Here is a 23727-nt window from a genome sequence, read left to right as displayed (position 1 = left end):
GCCATACGTATTGTCAAGGCCATACGGGGTCATCATGGTATCATGCTCCTGCAGGTGCAAGCAATGGCTTGCAAGCTATCTGCAAAAAAATAAAAAGCAGTGTGTGCACGGTACTCATGAGTGCACGGTACTGATCAGTGAAGTTTTTCCTGGCTCATCCTGCACTTATGGTGCCAAGATCCACCTCTATTCTGTGTACATGAACGCTGATATTCACTATTCGCTTTGAGTAGTTCCTGCCACGCCAATCAAAAATCCACAAGCCACCACCATCTATTGTGCATGCAAAGCGCGTGTCTTTGATCCCGAGGCGGAACCTCTTCAATTGTTTCGGGTTCTCGGCAGCTTTCTATTTCATTTCTTTTCATGTTGCAGGGAATACATGCATATTGTTGCTTCATAGGAGGATTGTGGATTACTGGTGTGGTCTTGCAGCCGCTGCGGCCCGAGTTCCGGAGGTGGCCGATCTCCAAGACTCGGCCGGATAACACTCCAGCCCCTTCGGCATCTGCGGTGCGTGCTCTCCATCGCCTTGACCTTGTCAACATATCTTTTGTATCTTTTGAAGAGCAATGGATGCTCGCTAGGTGGCCGAAGTCCGGCTAAAGTGAACCTTTGTGCCACACATTCACGGATCGAGCCTTAGCGTGCGGCTTGGCTATCCCATCTTCAATATAAGTTTCCTAGTTATGTGAAAGCTCGTAAGCCGTAGCTTGAGATGTCAAGCACCTTGATAGGTGTTGGAGGATGTGGTTCTGGTGCGCTGACAAGGGATCCATCAAGCTGCTGCCAAAGCTGCAACAGCCAGCTCGACGAGTCCGATCGATTCTCATTGACAATATAAACTCCAAGCAAAGGCATTGAATGGCTATCTTCAATAACTAACGCAACTTATGTGGTGACTGCAGGACAAGAAGACTGCAGGAACCTGCAAGATCAACGCCCTGCAATGTCTCCTGGGCCAGGTGACCTTCCAGTAGCTCATTGCCTGGGCTTTTTATCCTGCATTGGAGGGATCCAGCAAATTTCCAGGTCTCATCAGTCATGCAAGTGCTCCCAAGCCTTTCAAGCATCTTAATGCTACCTTGGGATCTTCTGTAGAGAGAAAGGTCACCTTCCTTTAGGTTGGTCAAGGCCACCTGCATGCCCAATGCATGACTCACGCAGCATGAAAGTTCCCAGGAATTGGCAGCTAGCATATTGTCTGACATCATGACACGACATCTCTGCATGCAAGCAGGTCCTGTCAGCACAATGGAGGAAATGGCCATTCAGGTGGACTTCTCTTCAGATGCCAGCCTCTCCCATGGCAGCCATGAAGAGGAGACAGCCTCCACGCCTACCCTGACAAATTACATGAAGGAGAAGACAGCAGAGGATTACTTCCCCACTGGGGAAAGCAAGACCAACCCCTCTGAAGGCACCACGACACCCAGGCAGCAGAATGTGCCCAGCTCTCAGGCAGCCAGAAGCAGCCACATGAAGACGCCTAAGATGAGCAACATGCGCCATCTGCTGGGGAACCTGACAGATGAGCTGGCCAGCCCAGAGCATGCCAAGAAGCAGCGCGCACCTGGCAGCCAGTACACCCCTCAGAACAAGGTGCAGCAGCGCACACCTGGCGAAACAAAGACCCCCATGCCCAATCCGCCAGTCCGCGTGCCAGTCAACGACTCCTCCAGTTCCTCATCTGGCAAGGCAGACAGCAACAGCGTCAGTGGCACCACATCTCAGAGCAACGAGGGCTACACAATTGTCAAGGCTGCCTACAAGACGACCGCGACATCGCGCAACACCGCCCCTCCTGCAAAGAAGCCCCCAAGGAAGACACCCGGCACACAGCAGGCTGCTGTGGCCAACCGCCTGCTGGGCCGCCCTGAGCACAATCAGCCTGAAGCGCGACATGCCATCAATCAGCTGCGCGAGTCAGACCGGCAGGAGAGCTTCGAGTTCCCAGCCATCAGCCTCCAGCAGGCTCTTGTCAGCGGAGGCGTGATCTGGAACCTGGACACCCCTGCAGAGCTTGAGTTCCAGCAGCGGCAGAACAGCAAGACGCCACAGCCCTTTGTAGCTCACAGCAGCCCAGTCAGGCACCCTGTGATCAGCATTGGGCATCCAGCCTCCTGGGAGATCTACATGAGTGAGCCACTGCCAGCAGCGCCACCCCATGTCAATGCCCCCAGCAGTGGATTTGGAGCACCTTCTCAGCTGCAGCAGACCTTCCTGCAGCCAGACACAGCCAGTCAGTATCAGAACATTGCCATGGCCCTTCCCACCGGCTCGCGCATTGGAGACGGCAGCTTTGTGCGTGGCACAAACCGCATGCATGCCCGCCCGCAGTCAGTCAGCAGCATGCCTGCAGGCTTCTACAGTGCCCAGCAGGTGCACGTGCCAGCTGTGCAGAATGACAGTGTCTTCTACACCAACAGCGAGGGCATGCAGAGGGTGCAGCCGGCATACATGTCAGCGGGCGCGGTGAGAGTTTGCCTGCTTGACTTTCCAATGCATGTCCCCACAATACCTGCTTGCCACATCAAAGCTGACAGGAGAGCACTCTAAACAAAATTTCCTGATGCATCAAGTTTATTCTGCACCTAAAATTGTGTGGTCTAAAATTGCGTGGTATGATGAGCATTTTCTGATGTGCAGGTGGCCTCCCAGCCGCATTTCAGCCCTCCACCCCTCTACACAATCCCAGAAGTGGATGCACCTGCACCCACCATGCAGACATCTAAGCCAGCCTGGCAGTCTCCTCCCTATGCAGGTAGAGCACTGCGTGCTGCTGTTCTGGAGCCTCAAAACACAGCCTTTTATGTTGCATGCAGGCCTCACGTACTGTAGGCATGTACTGTGTCCGAGAAAGTATTGCAAAATGGCTGCATGCAGCACTGTCAGTAAGCATACAATAGCATGCAGATGGCTGACATGTGTCATTGTGCAGGAGATGCGGGTGTTCCTGTGATGAGGAACGGAAGGCCCTACATGCGCAACGGTATGCCTGTCAGGCTGCCGCTGCAGGACACAACAAATGTCCTGGAGGGCCAAGACATCCAGAGGATTGCCACCATGTGCTATGTGCAGGCTTCCCAGGTGATTCCCATGAGCATGCATGTGTTTGAATATCAGCATGATCAGCAACATGCTGCATGCCGATGCAAAGGTTTGCCACCATGTGCTCTCTGCAGGCTTCCTAGGTGATGCTTGTCAGCCTGCGTGTCTCTCGAGATCAGCAACATGCTGCACGTAACATGCATCATGCATTGATAAGTCCTGCTGATGGCATGCATGATGCAAAATTCTCCACTAGACATGCAGGCAGAGCTGTCGCTGCCATCCAAACATCTTAGGTGCCCATGTGACATTCGGCGGTGTTCTGCAGGGGAATGTGCCTTCCCATGTGGACAAGCATACTGTGAAGAAGCTGGTCCAGCAGCAGATTGAGGCAAGCCAGCCCATCCGTGCTCCCTGGTACCGTGAAGGCCCGCGCACATCCAGTGGCTACAGGACCTGGGATAGCCGTGGACCTGCCTCTCAGCACTACCCAGCCTACTCTCACAAGAAGCAGGTGACCACTTTCTGCTTTCTGCAAGACTCTGTGCATGCTCTTTCTGGACTGCAGCCAACCGGCAATCCTTGCATGTGCCAATCCAAAATATGCATTCCAGTGCACAGGGATGTGCAAATCTCATGCATACATGTGGGATGCATGTAGGCTAATCGTTGTTTTCATTCCAGCATGCACTCAGCGGCACAGGGATGTTACAACCCTATGCACAGAACGTGAAGCATGGCACTTACATCGTGTTTGAGCAAGGTGTGCCTGTAGCAGGGCAACAAAGCTGGCCTCAGCAGCAGCAGCCGGGCAGGAACGATGCGTGAGAACAGCAGAGCTCAGGGCACCGGCTGCTTCATCCCCACCGCACACCAGCTGCCCAGGGACTCTTACAGGCTGAGCACCAGGGACACTGAGAGTAGCTCTGCAGGGCCCAGCATTTACAATGCAGCAGCAAGCTCCTGGCAGGCCCCTGCTGCTGTCCAGGTTGCTGGAGGCCGCTGCATGGCTGTGGGCACTGGCTGCTTCATCCCCTCTGTGTGAATACTGATCCCAGAAAATGAGCCAGCAGATGCTGGATGCAGCATCAGAGAATCAGTAAGCACGGGAGTGCAGAACTCATCTGAGCATGAAACACCCTTTGGCAGTGCAATGGATGCTGTGAGAGGCACTGTGAGGCCCCTAGTTTAGCAAGCAATGCAAGACTTGAATCATTCCTGATTTGTGCAGAAGACATAAAGCTGAAGCAGAACTTCAGTAACCATTTGTGCCTGGTGAACACAAACCAAGATCAAGCAAACTGCCGCGCTCAGTGTTCAAGACTTAAATCTAGCCAGGAGATCACTCCTCTAGTTGTTTGCTATTGCCAGCGAAAGCCACATAAATAGGCAAGTCATAGAGGCCTCCTAGGAAGCAACTTGCTGGCATGGCGCGCAACTGCACTGGTGTTATATAAATACATAGATGACATAATAATATATTATCATTATTACACATTTCCAGTCCTTCAGCACTAGATGCGTCAAGCAACACCTGAGTTATTGCTCTCCAGTCTTCTCGGTCCTTGCACTTCCTCCATCAGTCATATGGATGCCCATTAGCATCAAGGTCATATCTCACATAGTCATTACAGCTCTTTAATGGTCTGCCTCTAGCCCCAGTGCCTGACATTGTGCTAAACATCATCTGCACTGATATCCTAGCAGGAAGCATTGTAACCACATGTCCCAACCATCGAAGGCGTCTATATCTGAGCAAGTCTGAGATCTGAGGCACCCTGCACCTTGCACGAATCTCCATATTTGAAATCGTATCCAACGGACTGATACCACAGAGGCTTCTGAAGCATCTCATCTGGAATCTCAAGATTTTTTGACATCATTATCTGGAATGGCCCATGTCTCACATGCATACACTCTGTTGAACAGAGTGAACTGGACTATGACTGTATGCAAAATCAATTTGACAGCTGTGAGATATCCTTGTCTCCCCAACAGATTGGGTAAATTTAATTATAACTGCATGTGCCCTCCCAATGTGAACGCACTCGGATGTGTCGTAAATCTGGCCAGTGTGACCAGCTGGTGACTGTAGTGATCACGATGCTCAGTGATCATGATGATCAGTGATCATGATGCCGGTCACTGTGACTTTTAACTCTAAAATTTTGCAACTTTGTGCAAAGCTGCATGACTCGGGTGATCTTATCATCGTGCGCAACTCTGAATGGCAAAGAAAACCCCGCAACCGTCACGCCATGCATGCTGCGCAGTGCCGCACCTGGCAGGTGTTTCTCTTTCATCATTTGCATGCACCGATGGGCACAGGCGCCTAGCTAGGCACAGGCCTGTTCATCACCATGATATCACTGTGCTGTGCAAAGCACCTTTGACAATTGCAGAGACGATTTTCTTTGTTTCTTCGGTCGGAATGGTGGTCCACCTGGAACATGCTGGACCATGTCAGCTCGCCACGATCTTGGAGGCTGAGTGGGATAATGCCAGATCAGGCAACCCGTCATTAATGCCTTGAGGGAATTTGAAGAGCCCTGGCGCCACTTGTGATCGGTCAACGCTCAAGTACCTCTGAATAAGTTATCGAGATATCCTACCCCCTCACAGGCTACATATTGCGCCACTTATTGCGGCAGAGCTTGCCCATTGCCTGTGTCTTCCACTGGGCAGATCTGAAAGTGTTCAAAAATAACATCCCAAAACTTTGTTGTGAGCGTGATCGGTGTAGCGCAGACGATTGTTGTTGTTTCAGTCGTCATAATTTATGTGCATGACTCCTGTGTAAGTGCTTCTTCGCACCTCGTCGGCAAAGTAAAAGATGTGCTGTCCGGAGCGTCGTTGACTCGGCTCTGCTTGTGACTCACGCCGGCCTCACGCGCTCACATGGAGATCGAAGTGCGTAAGCGGGGAAGGCACAGCGACGATGTGCAAATGGAGGTACGGCCGTTTCGAGTCCATATTTTCGTGTTGACAAAACGCATCCCAGGACAGAGTGCATCGATAACTTACCGGTAGTTCGTTGAGCTTCTGAATTTGTAAGGCCCAGATCGGCCTTTGAATTCTTTTTAATCCATTTGGAGCCCTCAAAATGGCAGGAAGCTCCAAATGCTAGCTACTTCTTTTCTGGGCATTCCCCTTGCTGTCGCCTTCAGAAGCATGTCCATTATCTGATGTCCGCCTTTACACCGCAGGCTGGCGTTGTCAAGAGGTCGGCTGCAGGCGCAATGGTGGAATATCGTTTGCTTTGTCCAGCTACTCGCATCGGCACGGTCATTGGCAAGGTACACCTTTCAGATTGCTCAGTCCAACTTGAATCATGCCAGCCAACCTCTCTGGAAAGCAGGACTACACCCAAACGCATTCACACGTAGTGCTGAGCATGCATGGTGCTCCTGCCAACCTTGTACCATCCTGTCAGTAGTTTTGCAAAAAAATTGTCTTGCCACTGAGCTTGCAGTGCTTAGACTCGTATGTCTTATCCAGTGACATTACAGAGGTACTTGCTCTGCCCCAAAAATGCTCTCTGAAGGTTGAGGCACAGCAGACTATAGCCTCCTGGTGCGCAGGGCGGCTCGGTGATCCAGCAGATGAGGGATTCAACGGGGGCGCGGATCAAAGTAGAGCCCGAGGTTGCAGGCTGCAGCGAGAGGCTGATCTCCTTAAGCTCGTCAGATGAGCCTGGCGCGGAATTGTGCAGGGCGCAGGAGGCGCTGTTTGCAGTGCAGAGTCGCCTCTCCGAGGCCGATGCAGCCCAGGAGGACACCTGCTGCGTGGTGAGCAATGCCGCATCTTGTAGGATCCATTTTTCTGCGCTTTGACTGCACCTCCTTGCAGCCTCACGCCATGAAGCTGTCCATGCAGATGAGCCTTTGCCTGGAACCATGTGCTGGGACATGGGCATGACGGGCATCTAGCTCACTAAACCCCATCGGTATTATTGTTGATGCTACATGCATCTGGTGGTTGCTCAGCTGCATCATACAGGAAATGCTTGACAAAGTGGCCAATGGCAGCAAGTTTCACGCAATGCGGGTGTGCAGAAGTGACAAGAATGCCCTCTCGGTCTTCAGTTTTCTGATATTTGTTTCAAAGATCGGATTGTTTATCATCACTGAAGATGTCTGCGGATGCTGTACAGGTACGGATGCTGGTGGAGCAAGCACAGGTGGGCTGCGTGTTGGGCAAGGGAGGCGAGGTAATCAGCGATCTGCGCAGGCGGACGGGCGCCAACATAAGGGTGTCGGACAAGCGCGACCTGCCGGCATGTGCCGGCAGCGAGGACAGCCTGGTTGCGGTGAGACTAGCTTTGCACCCTCACACAGGATCCGTCGTAGCAAGACATGGCTCATTCAAGAGGGCCAGTGAATGCCTGCCAGATTTGCGCGGACCCAATGCGTCTGCGTTGAAGCACTGGCTGCGGATTATTTATGTGCGATTGCTGTGTGGCCTGGTGCCGCAGTGGTTTATTGTGATGCGTGACCAAAGCATGATCCCGTGTCGGATGCGCAGGTGAAAGGCGAGGCGCAAGCGGTGTCTGATGCCCTGAGACAGCTGTCCGCCCTGCTCCGTACGCACAGCCAGCGAAAGCCACAGCAGGTGACCGCTCCACATCCAATTCATGCCTCTCTTAATGCAGCAGTGGAACTTCAATGCGCCGATCTGGCACATCAAAAGTCATGCTCAAAACCCCAGCATATCTCTGTGTTGGGGTGAAGGCAGATGCCAATTTAGGACATGCAAAACTGAAGCCGCTCCTGAGTTGTACATTAAATGCAGGCGAGGGCGCCGATGACCTTCAACATCACTGCGGTGGCCACAGCCGCGGTGCAGCCGGAGCAGGCGCAGCATAGGCGGCAGCCCATGCGCGAGCCGGTGCTGGCGCCCATCGCGCGGCCGCACCAGTGCCACAACTGCCTCCCCGACGCGCACGCCATGCAGCCCCGCATGACCGCTGTCCAAGAGGTGTGCACGCATGCTCACTCTGTCATGTAAATAATGGAGATGGGGCATGTAGGCCTTCCCAATGTGCCTTTCTACCCAGGATTGCCAGAACGTGTGTTGAAGCAGTCTAGAAAGTATTGCATTGCATTGCCCTGACATCAATGTGCCTTGTGGCCTATGCACAGCTGCTCTTAGGATGACAGGAGATGACGCGTGCCCGCCAGGCAGGCGCCTGTGCAGGTACCACAGGCACAAATGTGCTCATGTATGCTGCTTGACTCGTGATTGGCACGTAACTAAAGAATTCAGGCTGATGCATGACTCGTAATCGGCTGCATGACTAAAGAGCACAGGCTGAGTCATCACATGTATTTTGTGCAGGCGTCGGCGGTGGTGGAGGTGCAGCTGCGGCTGCTAGTGCCAGCGACGCACATCGGCTGCGTCATCGGCCGGCGCGGGGAAATGATCCGCACCATCCGCGACGACACCGGCGCCCACATCAAGGTCCACGAGGGCAGCCAGGGTGCGCGCGCATTCCCTCCCTCCGGTAATCTAATATATGCACAGTCCCTGCACTTTGCAAGCCAATGTGCAAGAGCAGAGTCCCACCTTCCCGTTTCCCTTGGCGGGACCCCTTCAGGATCGAGGAGACTTCCACACAGGGAGCTCTTGTCTCTTAAGGCTATCATCTACTGGGTACTGCACGAGCCTTACTCTTTTGAGGATTGCCATGTCCCGGCCTTGCTAGTAAAGGAACGCCGCTTTGCTCTTGGGCTTGTCTGCCTTGATGACGCTGTGCGATGCTGTCTCCCCAAGCATAGAGTGACGTACAGATGGAGATCCCTCTGGTGTCCCCAGTCCTGTGCTTACCAATGATCCCCCGGTGCCGGTCCGTGCAGAGAAGAAAGGGGTCGACCGAGTGATCACGGTGGCAGCGGCCGAGGCGGCAGGCGCGGCAGTGAGCCCGACAGAAGAAGCCGTGTGCCTGATGGCCCTGTGTCTGCTGGGCCCCTCTGGGCTACCGCCAGTGCCCTGCATCCGCATCCTTGTCCCCACACCCCAGGTGACCCCTTGCGGGACCTCACACCTTCCCTGTGTCCTGTCATGATATAGGGTGCCCCCTTGCATAGGTCCGAAGCCTTGTGATCCAGAGGATTGCACGTAGTCTGCCTTGTTCAAATAACCTTTTGGCAGTCTTGGTCAGGACAACTCGAAGGCTCTCTTTACTCAGCAATATTGTGCAATTGGCCCCGTGGGATCAGGAAGAGTGACACAAAAGTGTCAATCTGTGTCTTGCACCTTTCGAGTGTCGCTGTTTCCGGCGGTGTTCTTAGAATTGCTTGGCCGGCCAACATTGTAAGCTGAACATCCACAACATTTTGCACAGACTGTTTTGGCGGCAGGGGGGCACGGCTGAGGCGCTGTCATTGCTGCAGGTTGGTGGTGTGCTGGGAAAGGGTGGAGCCACGATCACACAAGTGCGCAAAGACAGCGGCGCCGGCGTACGGCTTGTGCCCCTGGAAGCCGAAGATGACAGGTCAGCCACTTTCCCTTTCTTTTGCACAGCCCAAGAGCATCCAATGGCTCAAGAGATGCGAAGCATGCGTTCGCCGTTACATCATGAGCGTGGTCCCCATTGGAGCTGATGTGGCGGCATTGGTGACCAAGCAACGTGCCTTGATACAGAATGCTGTACGTTAAAGTGAGCATCCCCAAAGGACGGGTCCGTGATTGCATGTGCAATTGCAAATGAAGCGTTCAGAAAGCAAGGTGGTGTTGTGAACCTGTCGTGTGCTTTTGTCAGGTGGCTGCCGAGGGATGTGGCGGCTGGGCAGATGCACAAGGTGGTCCAGATTGAGGGGCCTATCACAGCCACCGTCAAAGCCGTGCGCGCTGTGTGCGCCCAGCTGCGCGCCTGGCAGGTGGGGGTTCATGTCTTCTTATGTATTCTACTACACTGCAAGGTTATTTCCGGCTGATAGCAAGTACACTGGGGAACACTGGCATCTAGAGAGACACTGATTAGCTCTGCCAGAGACCCAGACTGCGTCAGTGTGCATATTGTTTTGCTATCGTGCTGCTAGAGTTGCATTTTGATGACCCTGAACATCCCTGACAAGCTTGAGCTGCACAGCATGCCTTTTCTGAATGCGAAATGGCATGTTTATCACACTATGCTCCTACTTATAAGCCCTGCTGGCATGCGCAGGCCAGGAGTCAGGGGGCGCAGCCGGCAAGGGAGCTTACGGAGGCATACGGCGGCGCGCATGCCCCTCAGCAATTCCACCCGATGCACCAGGCCATGCTGCCGCGCGAGACGGCGCCGGGATTGCGGGGTCGGGGCCTGCCGGATCTGTCCCGCGCTGAGATGGGCATGTATGACTCGCCGCTGCGCCACTGCGAGCGGCCGGTGCTGCAGCTCCGACACCCCCTCGACCTGCAGGTGCAAACACCCTCATCTCCCTTGTTTTACGCCCTAACCCTCCCATGACGCCGCCATGGTTTGTGACTGAACGCGTGCATCACGCCATGCTTCCCGCTATCAGACAGCTTCCGACTCCTGTTCTGGTGTTTGATTCAGGATAGCCAGAAGTGTGCGGGATTATTGTGCCCTCTACTCTGCATGAATAATGGTGTCTGCTGACCACTGTCGGTGACTCTGCTGCAGGTGCTGAGCCGGGGACAGATGGACAGGGCGATGAGTCAGCCGCTGATGATGCAGCAGGTGACTCAGCAGGTAGTAACGGCGCCAGATCAGACGCAGTCGTGCGAGCTGCGGCTGGTGGGCGTGCAGGTCGGCTGCGTGCTTGGCAAAGCCGGCGAAAACATTACCCAGATCCGCAAGGTGTGTCTCATCCTTTCCTCTTGGTCTCTTTGGTGTGGGGTGTTACTTCAACTCTAACTTAGAGATGCAGACATAAAGGCAGATTGAGCGCCCGAGATAAAGGGACTACAATAAATAGAGCATGGAGTGTGAAAGGACACTGCGCTGGCTTGGTTATGTGGTACTTGCCCTGCATTTACTGCATGCACATCTTGACACCAAATCACTCATGCTGCTGGGGTGCAAATCATTGTGTGATCTGGTCCTTCATGAGTGTGGTCTGCTTCCTTCAAAGGGAAATTATGCTCAAGCTCCAAGAGTCTGATGGCCTTATCTTTCTGAATGGCGGCACAGATATCTGGGGCGCGTGTGAAGCTGTCGGACGCGCCGCGCGGAGTGACGGAGCGGCTGCTGCGGCTGAGCGGCACATGCGAGCAGGTGCAGGCAGCCGTCAACCTCGTGCAGGTGCGCTGCCATGCCCTCCTTGCCGTAGAAAATTAGCCTTGCAACAGATTGCAGACCCCCACCCTTGGCATTTGAAGGAGGTGACTGCTGGTGTGCTGTGCGTACCATTTCTCGCTTGCATTTGCCAGAGGTTGTGGCTTGATGCTGTGTGGAGGCGATGTGCACAGCTGTGGGTTTTGGTGGTTGACAAGCAGCCTCTCTGCTGCAGCCATTTCCTTTATAAAATGACAGAAACACACTGATGCAGCACTGCCATAATGCGGCAATATCGGCGCCTGTGTCTTTCATGGAAGCCGCTGCACAGCTATTGCATCTTGGAATGGCTGGAGCTTGAATGTGAGGGTGGTCCTTGTGTCGCAGGGCTGATATAGGTCAGGCAAATTGCGTGCAGTGCTGATCGGTGGTGTGTCTGCTCAGGCGTTCCTGCTGGCTGGGCGAGCTGGCAGCCTCGACATGGAGCTGCCAATGGCCTTCACCTGACTTGGCCTGAACCCTGTACACATGTGGCGAACAATGAACGGGAAAGACATGAGAACATGCAGAATCGCTGGGAAGCTCTGAACATCATTGAATCGAGTGTGCGATTGAGCACTGAAATATGCACGAGGACAAAAGGAGCGGCTGGGATCTTGAAAAATTGCTGACCTCAACCCTCCCAGGAGCCGGCAGGCGCTGAGAGCCCTGCTCAGAATATTTACAAGAAATATTATGTAGAAGTATTGAACTGCGAATACTTGAGCAGCATTGGTGATGCTACATCACCCGATGTCTTGAGCAGTATTGGTGCCAGCATGATGATATCGAACTGAAGTATGACGGTGGATATGGCATGTTTAAGTTTGCGTGCCCTGTTTGCAGAAGTGTATGTACAGTACATAAGTGTAACACTTGTGGATGTAAGCTTGGAGACCGAGCAAATTCCTTTGTTTGAGATCACTTAATACTGCGTTAACCCTGAATCCGATGGAGCACAATTGAAGTCCCACTACTCGATTGCCAAGATCATGCACGATTTACAAAGCTGGCAGGGCAAAGTTGTTGAGAAGGATCCCCTTTCTTTGTTTGTACTTCACAGCGGCTGGCCAAGGAGGTGAAATGTTCTCAACACTTGCTGCGAGTCCTTTCTCAATAATTTTGCTCTGTCACTTTGAGCAATGTTCTTGAAACAGCAGAGGCAAAGATTGCCAGTTCTGCACAGAATCCAAGCATTTACAGCGTAAAGTCGCAGTTCTGCATGCAGGAACTAGCTTGTTGATGCAGGAAACGCCAGATCAGAGATAATCGTACGTTTTTAGCACAGACAAGAATATAGAGACCACCCAGCGTCACAAAAGGTAGTGACTTGATTCCCCAAAACAGATCCCCAGACTTGACAACAGCGTCTTGGCTGCATGTTACAAGAGACACGCGCCAACTAGAAAGGCCCCCTTTTAGAAAAACGCAGAGTTTCAAAGAGCTTGGAGGCGGATGGCAGACAAGCATTAATGGCGCACAGCAGCTTGTGCCCAGACTCAAACAAGCCGACACAACTGCCGGATCCCAAAATGATCTCTCAGCAGGGGACGCCCAGCTAGCAGATCATGTCACGGCCCTAGCCTAACCAATATCAGACCGCTTTGGGCAGAATCAGCGGCTGAAGATGGCGGAATGGGCGGTGAGTCCTAGCAGGTCCAGAGCACTGGCGCCCTAGGCGGTCTGTGCGCGCAGGTTCTTGGCGGCGATGACCATGTTCTCCAGGGACGGCAGCACCTGCGCGCATGTGCCGGCACATGTCAGCTATGATCCAAGGTACATGCACATTCATCTTGGGCTGTGCTTCTGGTGTGCAGCATCACCTATGAGGAGCACTAGGGAAGAGAAGCAGATGGCCTATATTTAGGTATGTCACAGGCATGGATGAAACCACGTTTCGGATGGTGTCAGTGCGCGTGCAATGACAAGGAGAAGTAGGCAGGTAGGCAGGCGGGAGGCCGGCGCACCTGGGCCCACTCGCGGGTCTTGAGGCCGCAGTCGGGGTTGACCCACAGCAGCTTGCGGTTGGAGCTCAGCAGGTTGACGTCCAGGAAGGTCTTAATCTTGCCCTCAATGAAGTCCACGCTGCACGCACCATGAACAATCCAGTCAGCCAATGCGCGCACGCTCGCCCGTGGACGGACGTGAAAGCCATGAGACTTTCCAATGCTGGTATCAAGATATCCAAGACTCATGGAACCAGTGTCGATGTGGTACTCCCATCCTGCAGCACTCTGGCTGCCACAAGGGGTGCTTGAGTTCAGAGCTGGTTACTCATTACTCAACCATAATGGACGTAATGCTGCAACTGACTGTGAAGACGGGAAGTCACATGCTGCAGGGTTTGGGGGGAAATAATGAAAAGGCAGGGGAGCGCACGGGGGCACGACGGGGGAGTGGACGTCGTAGACTCCGGCGCCGATGTCGCGGCTGTAGCCGTACTTGGCCAGAGCGCGCAGCATCTCATCGCCCGACCGTGAGTTCTCAATCGTCAGCACGTCAGCGTCCAGGCCGTCGATCGCCTGCGCTCAGAAGAACCCGCCACCTCAGAAGAGTATTAATGGTAGAGTGCAAAGTAAGGCTGGGCCAGACAGCGCTCTTGGGGCATCCTTGGCTACTACAGAAGGTCCACGATATGGTGCACCTAAGTCCTTGCGCATAAAAGTCCAGCTTCCAACACGCATGCTCATCTACAATGTCGTCGTGGCGCGCGCTGCACCAGACATGAGACCACGCAACAGCTGACGCCATCCACACAAGGGTTCAGGCACATCACAGGCAGGACCTTGCGGCATCAACAGACCGCATGCGCCACATGCTCTGCGCTACAGTGGTGGAGGAGAACAGTGGGGGGAAGAGGCGCACGGGCAGGATGTCGGCGAACTCGGAGTAGCAGAGGTGGGTGACGATCTGGGTGGCGGGGGCGGCCACGACGGTGGAGAGGCGGAAGGCGCGCACGGCCCAGCTCAGGTATGACTCCCACCTGGCACGCTTCAGCGGCAGACCCTCGCGCAGAGCGGGCTCGTCCACCTGCGCATGACATAATATCATGTCAGCATCTGTCTGCCACAAGCACTGTGTCTTCCTGGAGGACGCTCCCTCCGGTCCAGTGCACAGCCGCTTGAGTGTGGAGAGAGTTGTAGGCTTCCAAGAGGGTGGACCATGCACTGTGTGCCAGGCATGACCAGCAGCAAAGTAAGCCTGCAGAGTAGCCAGTCTTTATGTTGTCGACGACAAGAAGAGAAGGCCCGCAGGATGCAGCAAGGAGATGGCACAGTGCACATGATGAAGGGGTGGATGGGCAAGAGCAGCACCTGGATGACCTTGCAGCCGGCGGACTCGAGGTCGGCGACCTCCTCGCGCAGGGCGAGGGCCAGCTGGTAGGCCTGGGCAGAGCGGGAGATGTCCTTGCGCGGGAAGGACCAGTTCAGGATGGTAACAGGGCCTGCGAGCATGCAGCAAACACCCGTCAGCCAAGCCCGCTGCGATCACTTCAATTGGTGGCAGTGCTAATCCAGCAGGAAATAAGCGCTGCAATGCGGTCATCACAACATTCCAAGAGACATGCAAATGAGGATCCATCAGGTTCCAGGTCATAATTCTGATAACACCAGCAAAGAAGTCCATGCAGCCCGACAGGGTGGCATAAATTGCAAGCGCGCAGGTTTGAACGATGTGCAATAAGATGGGCGGAGAGAGAATGGGCGCGCACCAGTGAGCATGCCCTTGACGGGCTTCTGCGTGAGGCTCTGCGCGTACTTGAACTCCTTGACTGTGATGGGGCCCGTGCGGGACACGTCCCCGTAGATTATGGGAGGGCGCACGTAGCGAGACCCGTAGCTCTGCACCCAGCCGGCCTCAGTGAAGGCAAAGCCCTCCAGCTTCACGCCAAAGTACTCCACCCTGCACGAGCACCACAGAACTCAGCACGCGCTTGACGTTTTTCATTCTGCATGACAGCCTCAAAGGCCCCCAGCAGGGAACATGCAGGCATGTGCATGGAGGCAGCAGTGCTGCCGGCCAGACACTCCCAGGCATGGCGACAAGTCGTTGTAAGGGCAGGTATGCACTGCAACATAGAGCAGACGCCGCTGCCTCTCCCATCATCACAAGGGGTAGACAGACATTCCATGCAGGGCCGGAAAATGTGCGTAGATACGCAAGGGGAGGGGAATGATGTGGGCGCACATGTCGGTTCGCTCGGGCTCGCCGTGCACGAAGACGTCGAGTCCGATGCGCTCCTGAAAGTCGTTAGCATACTTCATGTAGTCGTTGATCACCTTCTCGTAATCCTCAGCGCTCAGCTGGCCCTTCTTGAACTGCAGACGCGCGCGACGCAGCTCTGCGCAACAACCCAGCAACGTATTTTAGGCTCACGCTGCATGCTCATAAGCATTCTTAACATGCCAGCTCCTTGCTGAGATCTGCCTATGTTATGCAGATAGTCTCCTGGAAAGAGACCGCGTCATAACCTCAGCATGCTTGTCACTCTGAAAATCTATGCTAGCAGACGGGGTATGGCAAAGCAGTCTCTTGCTGGGAGGCCTGCAAGAAAGAGTGAGGGGAAGGCACGAGGTGGAACGGGCACCTGGGGTCTGGGGGAATGAGCCGATGGTGGTGGTGGGGAAGTCAGGGGTCTGGATCTGCTTGGAGCGGCGGGCCTTGAACTCCTCACTGCGGTTGAACAGGTTCTCCGCGATGGCCTCCTTGGGGTCGTCTGCGCAGGGGGCAGCAAGACACGCGTCAGTCCCCATGCCATGCCATGTGCGCCAGCCACATGACAGCGATGCGCAAGGATCCTTCTCATCAAGCACAGAGGGTACCACGACAAACAGATACAGACATCCAAGCCATGCGTGCATGCCTGCAGCCTCCTCTCTGGACAGTTATTCAAGCATGACAATGTGTTTGACAAAGCGCCGCTGAGCGCATGTCCCAAAGCAAGGGCAGATCAATGCTGGGGATGAGGGCGGCGGGGGCACTCACTGACGGCTGGGAGGGCGGCGGTGATGGAGGCGGGGGCTGAGGCGGAGGGGGCCTTGGAGGCAGCCTCCACAATCTCAGCCACCTTCTGCTTTGCGAAGGCCAGGCGCGCAACCAGGTCGGCCGGCAGCTCGGTCTCCAGGTCCTTGTTGTAGGGCAGGTGCTGCAGCGATGTGGACGACTGCACGCTGATGTTGGTGATGCCCTGCCACAGAGACGTGCATGACATCAACGCTCATGCAATTCTTCTTCGTGGCACAAATTCTCTACCTTGTTGGACTCGGGCAGATCCAAGCAAGACTCAAATCCGCCGTGGACACAGTACTCAGTAATTGAACATCAATCCCTATGCAAGCTGGCTATACTCGGCAAATGCCTGATCTTTGTAAAAGGCATCTGCCACGGCAGGTACCTGCAGCTTAAACAGATCAGCACCCACAGCGCTGAGCAATGCTCATTGGGTCAGCAAGTACTCCCAGGCACTGCGCTGTCAGCCATGGATACATCTCATATTCCAGTGGACATCAGCCTTTCACATGTCCATGATGTGTGCCACATGCTTCCCACTCCCATCCAGACTTCTCGTGAGACAACGCAGGATTTTGGGCATGCGCGCACCTTCTTGAGCAGGGCGGCAACCAGGTTGGCGGGGGTGTCGCCGTCGGCGAAGACGGAGCGACCGTCAACAACTCCAGCGCCCAGGCGCTTGTCGGAGGGGAAGCCGTACTTCTCGACCAGCGCGGCAGTCTCGTTGCCGAGCGCGGAGCCTGGCACTCCCAGGAAGTCGAGGGAGACGGCGGCCACCGGCAGCTTCACGGCCCACTCGTAGGCCTCACCAATGTCGTCGTAGTAGGTCACCTACGCCCACATGGCAGATCCACCAGATCAGTACCAATTCTGCAGCTACTTGGAGCAGCAATGGTGGCTGCAGTACATTGTGGCTCAAGACACCGCACAGGCCCAAACTGGTCCAATGCAAGTCTAGACTCTAGCTTGACCTGAAGTCAACAGCAGCCGCTTGACCAGCATGCACAGCACCACAACAGAGCATGATGACATGGAGCATGTCAGGCACTCAGCTGAGGTTGGGAATTGCAGGCACAAAAAGAAAGGAGCCGCAAGGAGGAGTGATGGGAGGGGGTGGGCGCTCACCAGGTTGATGGGCACGCCGACCTTGGAAAGCTCGGAGTAGGTGGACTCGAACTCAGCCTTGAGCTTGGCGGCGTCGGATGTGGTCAGGATGGGCTCGTGCAGCTGCACCTCGGGCACGCCGAGCGCCTTGAGCTGGGTCAGCAGCTCGGTGTACGCGGGCAGCAGCGCCTTGATGGCCGAGTCATGGTCGAACGGCGCGGAAGCGTCAGCCGGCTTGGACAGGCCGACCAGGGTGTTGGGGCCTGCGCGCAATGTTCATTTTCAGCACACATGCAATTTACATGACATGTCCGCTGAGCCATCAGCATGCTTTGGGTGCACAATGTGGCGTGGCCACATGATTGCAGGGGAAAATGGCGTCAGAAATGTTATAACTAGGAAAACAACAGAGTAAGTTGGTATGGCACTCACCAATGATGATGGGCACGGCCTTCTCCTTGCCGATGGCATCCTGGCCGCGCTTCACCTGCAGCCACATGCTTGACACTTGAGCTTCATGTCCTCAAGCTGAACAGACGACATGACAACAGAGCGGTGAGAATACAGTTCATTATTAGCAAGAGTACTTGAAACACAGAACAGCAGCTGCCAACCTTTAATAGGGACCAGATTATGGCACGCAGGCAGAAAATATTTGCAAGTCTGCAAACTGCAGCACATGCAAGCTGGGCGCATATAGGAATCCTCCAACACGGCTGACATTCACACTGTTGTGGAATCGAGGAGGCATGACAAAGGTCACCTTGTCGAAGAGAAGGGAGAAGTCGGGCTTGGGGGTGACGGTGGTGGCCAGCTCGGGGACGAGGTAGTGGTAGTTGGTGTCGAAGAACTTGGACATGTCCAGCGCCTCGGTGCCGGGCACTCCGCGCGCCAGCGCAAAGTACAGGTCATAGCCTGACAGGTGCTGCTCGCCACGCACACAACTACTCAGCGCACGGATGGAACAAGATGGTACTCCACATGCAGACAGATGGTATGCAAAAACGTCATGATGGCTGTGCATGGGGCGGGAACCCAATGACATTGACTGCAGAGTTTCTTGGCTGGAATGAGGTCCTTATCAACAAGTAAGGCTGCCTTTGACAAGACAGTTCAGAGCGTCAAGGGGAGCAGTCAGAGTTGCCGGATGAGTTGAGGCAAAGTGTTGGTGGAGGAGAGGAGGGAACGCACCGAGAAGCGGGAAGGGGCAAGGCCCAGGTAGAAGATGAATTCGAGGACCTGGTCGTATAGGGTGCCGTCCAGACCGACAAGGGAGATGCCTGCACAGCTGGCAATCGACTCTTGAGCTGTATGGCTAGAATCACCTTCTGTCCCGCTTGTGGACCTTTACATGAATGCTGTGATGAGATTTGGAGGTTGCTAACGCAGGGGAAGGGATGATGAGGGTACCTGCGTCAGCCTGCAGGGTCCATGCCAGCCTCTGGGCCTCGTTGTTCACAGCCAGGAGCTCCTCCAGAGAGGTCTGCTTCTTCCAGTAGCTGCGAAACCATGCACAAACTTTCAGACTCACTCTTCAATCGACAGGGTATCAAGAAGCACTGCAGTTTCAAGTTGATAGGCTCAGCCACCAGCTTGGAGCTGGGAGAAGCTGACACAGGCCGAGGCGGGAAGACAAGCTTTGAGATCAAGAAGTGAAAAGCTCGTACAGGATGAGTCTCTCATGAGAGTACTTACGTCTCGAGAGCCTTCTTGACCTCACGCTTCTCGCCAATGCGAGGGAAACCTGTAGATAGAAAAGGGGCAATCAGCAATTATGAAAGACCAGGATGTAGAGAAAGACCATTGCTCCAACCGACTTTAAGCAAATGGAACCGTTGTTTTAAGCCAATGTAGAATATTACTCTGACACCAGCTAAAGAGATCGCTTAGCGCCAAAAGGTCAATGGCAGTTTCCAGGGAAGGCTTCATGAAGTGCTGGGAAGTACGTAAAGCTTCGGATGGACGCACCGATGGTGGAGGTTGTGATAGTCATCCTTGGTACTTTAGGATCAAGGAGCCTGCACCAGAGCGACCCGATCATAGTCAGTACAAGAAGGCACGGGGCGTCGTGGGCCAATGCTCAGCCCAGGACTGCGTCAACAAGAAAATAAGCTGCAAAACACTCACGCACGACATGACAAACAACCACATCTGGAATACAACGTTAACACCGGAAGTAAATAGCCATTCCTGGCAACAACTGTAAGAGCCGAAGGAAGGCGTCGGTTTGAAACATATCCAGACACATTCGAAACAGATCAGGCCTTTTGCGCTCAACGAGCGCATCACTCAAGGCAAAGCTGGCCGTCAAAAAGCTTTCTAGAGTACCATTGAATTGACGTGATCCTGATCCCGGCTATTCAACGGTCAGAGCACCCAACTCTGAAAATTTCGAGCCAAAGCCGCTTCAGCGGCGGCTTCTTAAAAAGCTTCTTTGCTCCTATACCCTGACGCTGGGCAGCCTTTTGCAGCCAGACATGATCAAAGAAACATTTTGCTCTGCCCTTCTACGCTCTTGAGCGACGGAAGATGGACTCAGCCAGGCCATCTTGCCATGGCAAATGCCCTTCTAAAGTCTCACCAGTACCCGAGCCTGGATGGCTGTGATTCGATCCACAAATGGGTGCATACCTTCTAATCGATGAGAAGTCGCTCCCACTGCTTCGGATCTACACAATAAATGATTCTAGACGGCTCCAAAGAAAGTATTCCCGCTCCTGGGAATATGAGCACGGACTGCGGACCTCGGTGCACCCAAATTTGGGATCCGTTACGGGTTGAGTGTTTCTTCTCCCGAGACTGTCGGAAACACAGCTTCCATGGATGATTGTCAGCGGAAGAATATCATCGTTCAAAATTATCTATCCCATTGCTTCATCACTCTGTGGTTGAGCACAGCTGGTTGCAAGCAGCAAGACAAGAGTGAGGAGACACAGTACAGTGTGACGTGCAGAGGTCACCAGGAAGGAAGGTGTCCTGTAGGGCTTGTCGATATTAATTGGCAAGTTGCAGAAACAAGGGTCAGTAAGGAGGATCACGTGAAACTACATCGATATTCAGTGTCTGGTAGTGAGGCCTTTTGGTCGATCTAGGTCTCCCAATAAGCCCAACACCTAAAGGAGCGAACAGTACTGGTGGCTCGATGGCTACAACAGAAGCCAAGGTCGAAGTACCCAAGGAGATCGAGGCCCAGCGCAAGACGAGGTGCCCTGACAACGTCCTCGTGGCCATCTATGGCAACGCAGAGGACAAGAAGAAGGCCTACGATGCCTCCCTCAACAGGTAATCTTCAATTACCATCCCTATTGTATCCTTCATATCCTCAACTCGACCTGCGGACACCCCTTCCTGCACCATGAGGAGTTGCGCTAAGTTGTAATCCTCTTCCCCACACAACTCCAAACAATCAGAGAACTGAACCCAGAGGGGCAGTCAAAGCATCTAGAGTGTCACAGTATGCATGGCATGCGCAAGGTCTTGGCCCAGCAAAACCCTCGGGTGACGCCAATGCTGCAACGAATTTGCTCAAGAGACACATCTGGCAGGTGGTGGGCGGAGTACTCGGACAGGAAGAACGACGAGGAGGACGAGCACGTGTCTGACAGCCTGCTGTATGACCGCAGCCACTTGCCGCGAACCGCGCCGCCGCCCGAGTGCGTGCATGAGGCGCGCGCGCTGCAGCGCCAGCTGGATATGCCGCAGCCGGCCGTCCCCGGCAAGCCCGACGTCGTCTGATGCGCTGGCTGACACCGGCTGTGCACAGTCAGAGTCTTGCAGAAGTTGACAGGGAATGATCCTATACTCTGCCCGTTGCCGTCTGATGCGCCGGCTGAAGCCGGTTGAGCAGAACCTTTCTTTGGCTGCTTAGTTTGCCGTCCTGGGAAAGTTTGGCGCCATGTGATGCGCCGGCTGACATTGGCTGCACAGCAGTCTCTGTTGTATGTAACAACAGCGAAAGCTCCTGTTTGGCAGCCCTTGAGAAAATGGACAGCTTTATATGTAAGGTTCCCTGAATAGCTGCGCGCAGCTGGCCGTCCCGGGAGAGCCAGATGCCGTCTGATGCGCCGGTTGCGCAGAGTCTCGTTGCATTTTCTGTCAAGGGGATCTGCCGTATTGGGCGACCCTAAGGCAGTCAGGTGGACAGCAGGAGCTCCAGGAGTGCCTGTTTTCTCTTTTTGCTAGCGCAGGAGAAAGAGTTGCGATTAAAATGTTAGGAAGTGCAAGTGCTCCGGTGCTTTGCAGGTTGCTCACGTCATTATGTGTAATATAAGCAGTCACTCTCAGGGTGGCTTAGGCTAATTTACCCGTTGCGCAAGTTGTCGCTGCAGTACCTGAGATTCTTTCCTGATCATGACTGCAATATTGCAATAATTTGAAGGCAGCGCTGTCACAGATCTGAAAGATCATTGCCGATCCACCCCACCACGCCCAGGCAAACCCCGGCATGCCAGCCGGTTCAGCCGCGGCCGTCATCAAAACTGCCCCAAGTACACGATGGTGCTAGCACAGCGCTCTACCCGGTACAATGCAGTGCTAGTCAGTAAGTGTGCTACGCAATTCTGTAGGATTCTTTGGAGCACGTTGCATGGATCTTGCCATGAGGGGTTTGTAAGAGGCCACTGACGTGCCGGGGCTCTTGGGATCTCTTTACGGTCCGTGTTTTGCTTGGGTTACGAGGGTCAACCTTGGATCGTGGAACCCTTTCCGCTCAGGGCCTAACTGGAACGCCTCCTCCCGGAGCCCACCTTCCGCCAAAGCGGCAGCTTCGGTCCAGGGCGCACAGCCACAAGGCGCTAAAACGCATTTCTCCACATTGGGCTCTTGTTGACTCCTTCGACTGTCAGGAGATTTCTGAGATCGAAATCTTGTTGTTGTCACCTCGCAGCTGTGCTTTGATAATTTTGAAGCAACCACACACAAAAGATGGAAGCAGCGGCATGCACATCGGCACAGCACCGTTGCCTCGCTTCCGTTGAATCTTTGCGAATCAGGTCTGTGAAATGTAGAGGGACATATCTGCCGGCAGGGATGTACACTTCCCGCAGGTGCATTGGTGCGCGGAAAGGGCCCAGGCCAGCACGGGCTCTTCTAGAAAAGGAGGGCGGATCTGGTGAATTGCCCCACAAATAACCTGTCTGCGTCGCATTACATTGTAAGCTATGACAGTCTACTTGTATCCTCGGAGCCACCTGTGTTACAAATCCCTAATTCTCTTCATATCTGAGGAGAACTGCCCCACAGGAGTCCTGGAGAAATCTGGCTTGGATCTTTCAAAGCTGCCCACGCCTGCCACAGAGTCAGGCCTAGGGGGTGGAGAGACGCAGAAGAGCAAGAAGCTCGGTGGAGGATCTTACAGGTGTATTGCAGCCGCAAATTGCAGCCAATACAACAGTGTCTGCAGAAGTGGGAGATATAAGTCTTGGCAGCAGCAGCAGGAGCGTGCACTTTGCATGTTCATCAGGGCAGAAGCGGCTTGATGACTGCAATCCAGAATTAGGCATCGATGTGATAGGCCCTTGCGTGCGGACTTTGCTTGGAAACGAGAGCAGCAGTATTGAGCAAAGCTCGAAAACTACGTCTGGCCAAATTGAAACAGTTGTTGCAACATTTGACCTGTCACATGCAAATATCGCGTGCCCTGATAGGGCCGTGCAGTCAAGGCTTTTGGAGCAAAGGACGTTGAGCAAGCATATGTCTCCTTTGCGCGTAGGGTGATGCTTTTGGAGCATGAGAGGCACACAGAGAAGATGGTGGTTCAGGCGATCACCACAGTCATCCCAGGCACATCGCCTGAGCACGCCCTCAACTGCTATCACACTGCCAAAAAGCTCGGGCAGGCCATCATCACTTCCTGCATCAAAGGTGGGACCCAGTGCTCATCCCTGTATAAATTGCAGTGGAGATCATTTGTAGGGATGTACATTGTTTAGCCTACTTGCTGGAGAGATGCCTGTGTTTGGGGCATTGGCAGTGCCCAGATATATCATGCACACTAGCTTGATGATTGACAAAATGCCATAATTGCCAGGTGCATTCAGTGGTGATCATGTCTCTCAGGTTCCGCTTGTAAAGGCATCTATATGGTAATGACTAAGTGTGTGCATGCGTGCTGCAGAGCATGCGGAGTTTTACTCAGAGCAGCTGTCGCGGCAGGGCATCAGCAACATGATTGAGCCTGACACCACCACCTTGTAATTATCAGCGAGTAGATGCTACGGGGTAGTAAGCATAAGCGTCCTGCCTGGCATTACTAATGATTAAGGGTGACGGCGTCAAATTGTTGAGTGGGTATCGAACTTAATTGA

General features: G+C 54.0%; 5 protein-coding genes across 5 annotated transcripts; 4 read left to right on the top strand and 1 right to left on the bottom strand.

Annotated features, from left to right (window-relative positions):
- Positions 1 to 42: 42 nt before the first annotated feature.
- Positions 43 to 4096, top strand: COCSUDRAFT_59456 (hypothetical protein; the record flags this gene model as incomplete). Its single annotated transcript, XM_005651451.1, has 8 exons — positions 43 to 54; positions 436 to 513; positions 909 to 965; positions 1276 to 2475; positions 2650 to 2764; positions 2942 to 3090; positions 3380 to 3565; positions 3830 to 4096. 8 exons carry the CDS (start codon positions 43 to 45, stop codon positions 4094 to 4096), a joined length of 2064 nt encoding a protein of 687 aa, XP_005651508.1.
- A 1853-nt stretch (positions 4097 to 5949) lies between these two features.
- COCSUDRAFT_59455 (hypothetical protein) lies at positions 5950 to 11776 on the top strand (the record flags this gene model as incomplete). Its single annotated transcript, XM_005651450.1, has 14 exons — positions 5950 to 6003; positions 6258 to 6347; positions 6633 to 6839; positions 7205 to 7360; positions 7576 to 7662; positions 7843 to 8028; positions 8389 to 8554; positions 8907 to 9070; positions 9411 to 9544; positions 9812 to 9929; positions 10217 to 10450; positions 10676 to 10852; positions 11186 to 11296; positions 11714 to 11776. The coding sequence occupies 14 exons, from the start codon at positions 5950 to 5952 to the stop codon at positions 11774 to 11776; spliced, it is 1947 nt and encodes a 648-aa protein (XP_005651507.1).
- A 515-nt stretch (positions 11777 to 12291) lies between these two features.
- COCSUDRAFT_21995 (cobalamin-independent methionine synthase) lies at positions 12292 to 20105 on the bottom strand. The gene is made up of 19 exons (XM_005651449.1): positions 20054 to 20105; positions 19391 to 19440; positions 19118 to 19166; positions 18833 to 18921; positions 18614 to 18702; positions 18186 to 18347; positions 17855 to 17909; positions 17444 to 17685; positions 16910 to 17149; positions 16291 to 16496; positions 16148 to 16179; positions 15897 to 16025; positions 15497 to 15650; positions 15021 to 15211; positions 14623 to 14753; positions 14174 to 14338; positions 13688 to 13830; positions 13276 to 13393; positions 12292 to 13045 (listed from the first exon to the last, which is right to left on the bottom strand). The coding sequence occupies exons 2-19, from the start codon at positions 19413 to 19415 to the stop codon at positions 12983 to 12985; spliced, it is 2283 nt and encodes a 760-aa protein (XP_005651506.1). The 5' UTR covers positions 19416 to 19440; positions 20054 to 20105; the 3' UTR covers positions 12292 to 12982.
- Positions 20106 to 20564: 459 nt separating this feature from the next.
- On the top strand, positions 20565 to 21157 carry COCSUDRAFT_39905 (hypothetical protein; the record flags this gene model as incomplete). The annotated part of the gene is made up of 2 exons (XM_005651448.1): positions 20565 to 20704; positions 20968 to 21157. 2 exons carry the CDS (start codon positions 20565 to 20567, stop codon positions 21155 to 21157), a joined length of 330 nt encoding a protein of 109 aa, XP_005651505.1.
- Positions 21158 to 23169: 2012 nt separating this feature from the next.
- Positions 23170 to 23617, top strand: COCSUDRAFT_59452 (ATP-dependent Clp protease adaptor protein ClpS; the record flags this gene model as incomplete). The annotated part of the gene is made up of 2 exons (XM_005651447.1): positions 23170 to 23284; positions 23538 to 23617. The coding sequence occupies 2 exons, from the start codon at positions 23170 to 23172 to the stop codon at positions 23615 to 23617; spliced, it is 195 nt and encodes a 64-aa protein (XP_005651504.1).
- Positions 23618 to 23727: the final 110 nt, after the last annotated feature.

This window comes from Coccomyxa subellipsoidea (genome assembly GCF_000258705.1).
Source record: "Coccomyxa subellipsoidea C-169, whole genome shotgun sequence".
Classification (NCBI taxonomy): Eukaryota; Viridiplantae; Chlorophyta; class Trebouxiophyceae; family Coccomyxaceae; genus Coccomyxa; species Coccomyxa subellipsoidea.
The sequence above is the reverse complement of the archived record's forward strand: the minus strand, read 5'-3'. Positions and strand labels throughout refer to the sequence as shown.

What these genes read in the sequence shown, in the direction of transcription:
- COCSUDRAFT_21995 (XM_005651449.1), bottom strand. Translation starts at nt 19,415, where the DNA reads ATGACTATCACAACCTCCACCATCG. An exon ending in CGTCAAGGGCATGCTCACTG is followed by an intron (nt 14,754 to 15,020) that starts GTGCGCGCCCAT and finishes GCATGCTCGCAG; the next exon opens with GCCCTGTTACCATCCTGAAC. An exon ending in AGACCCGCGAGTGGGCCCAG is followed by an intron (nt 13,046 to 13,275) that starts GTGCGCCGGCCT and finishes ACATGCGCGCAG; the next exon opens with GTGCTGCCGTCCCTGGAGAA.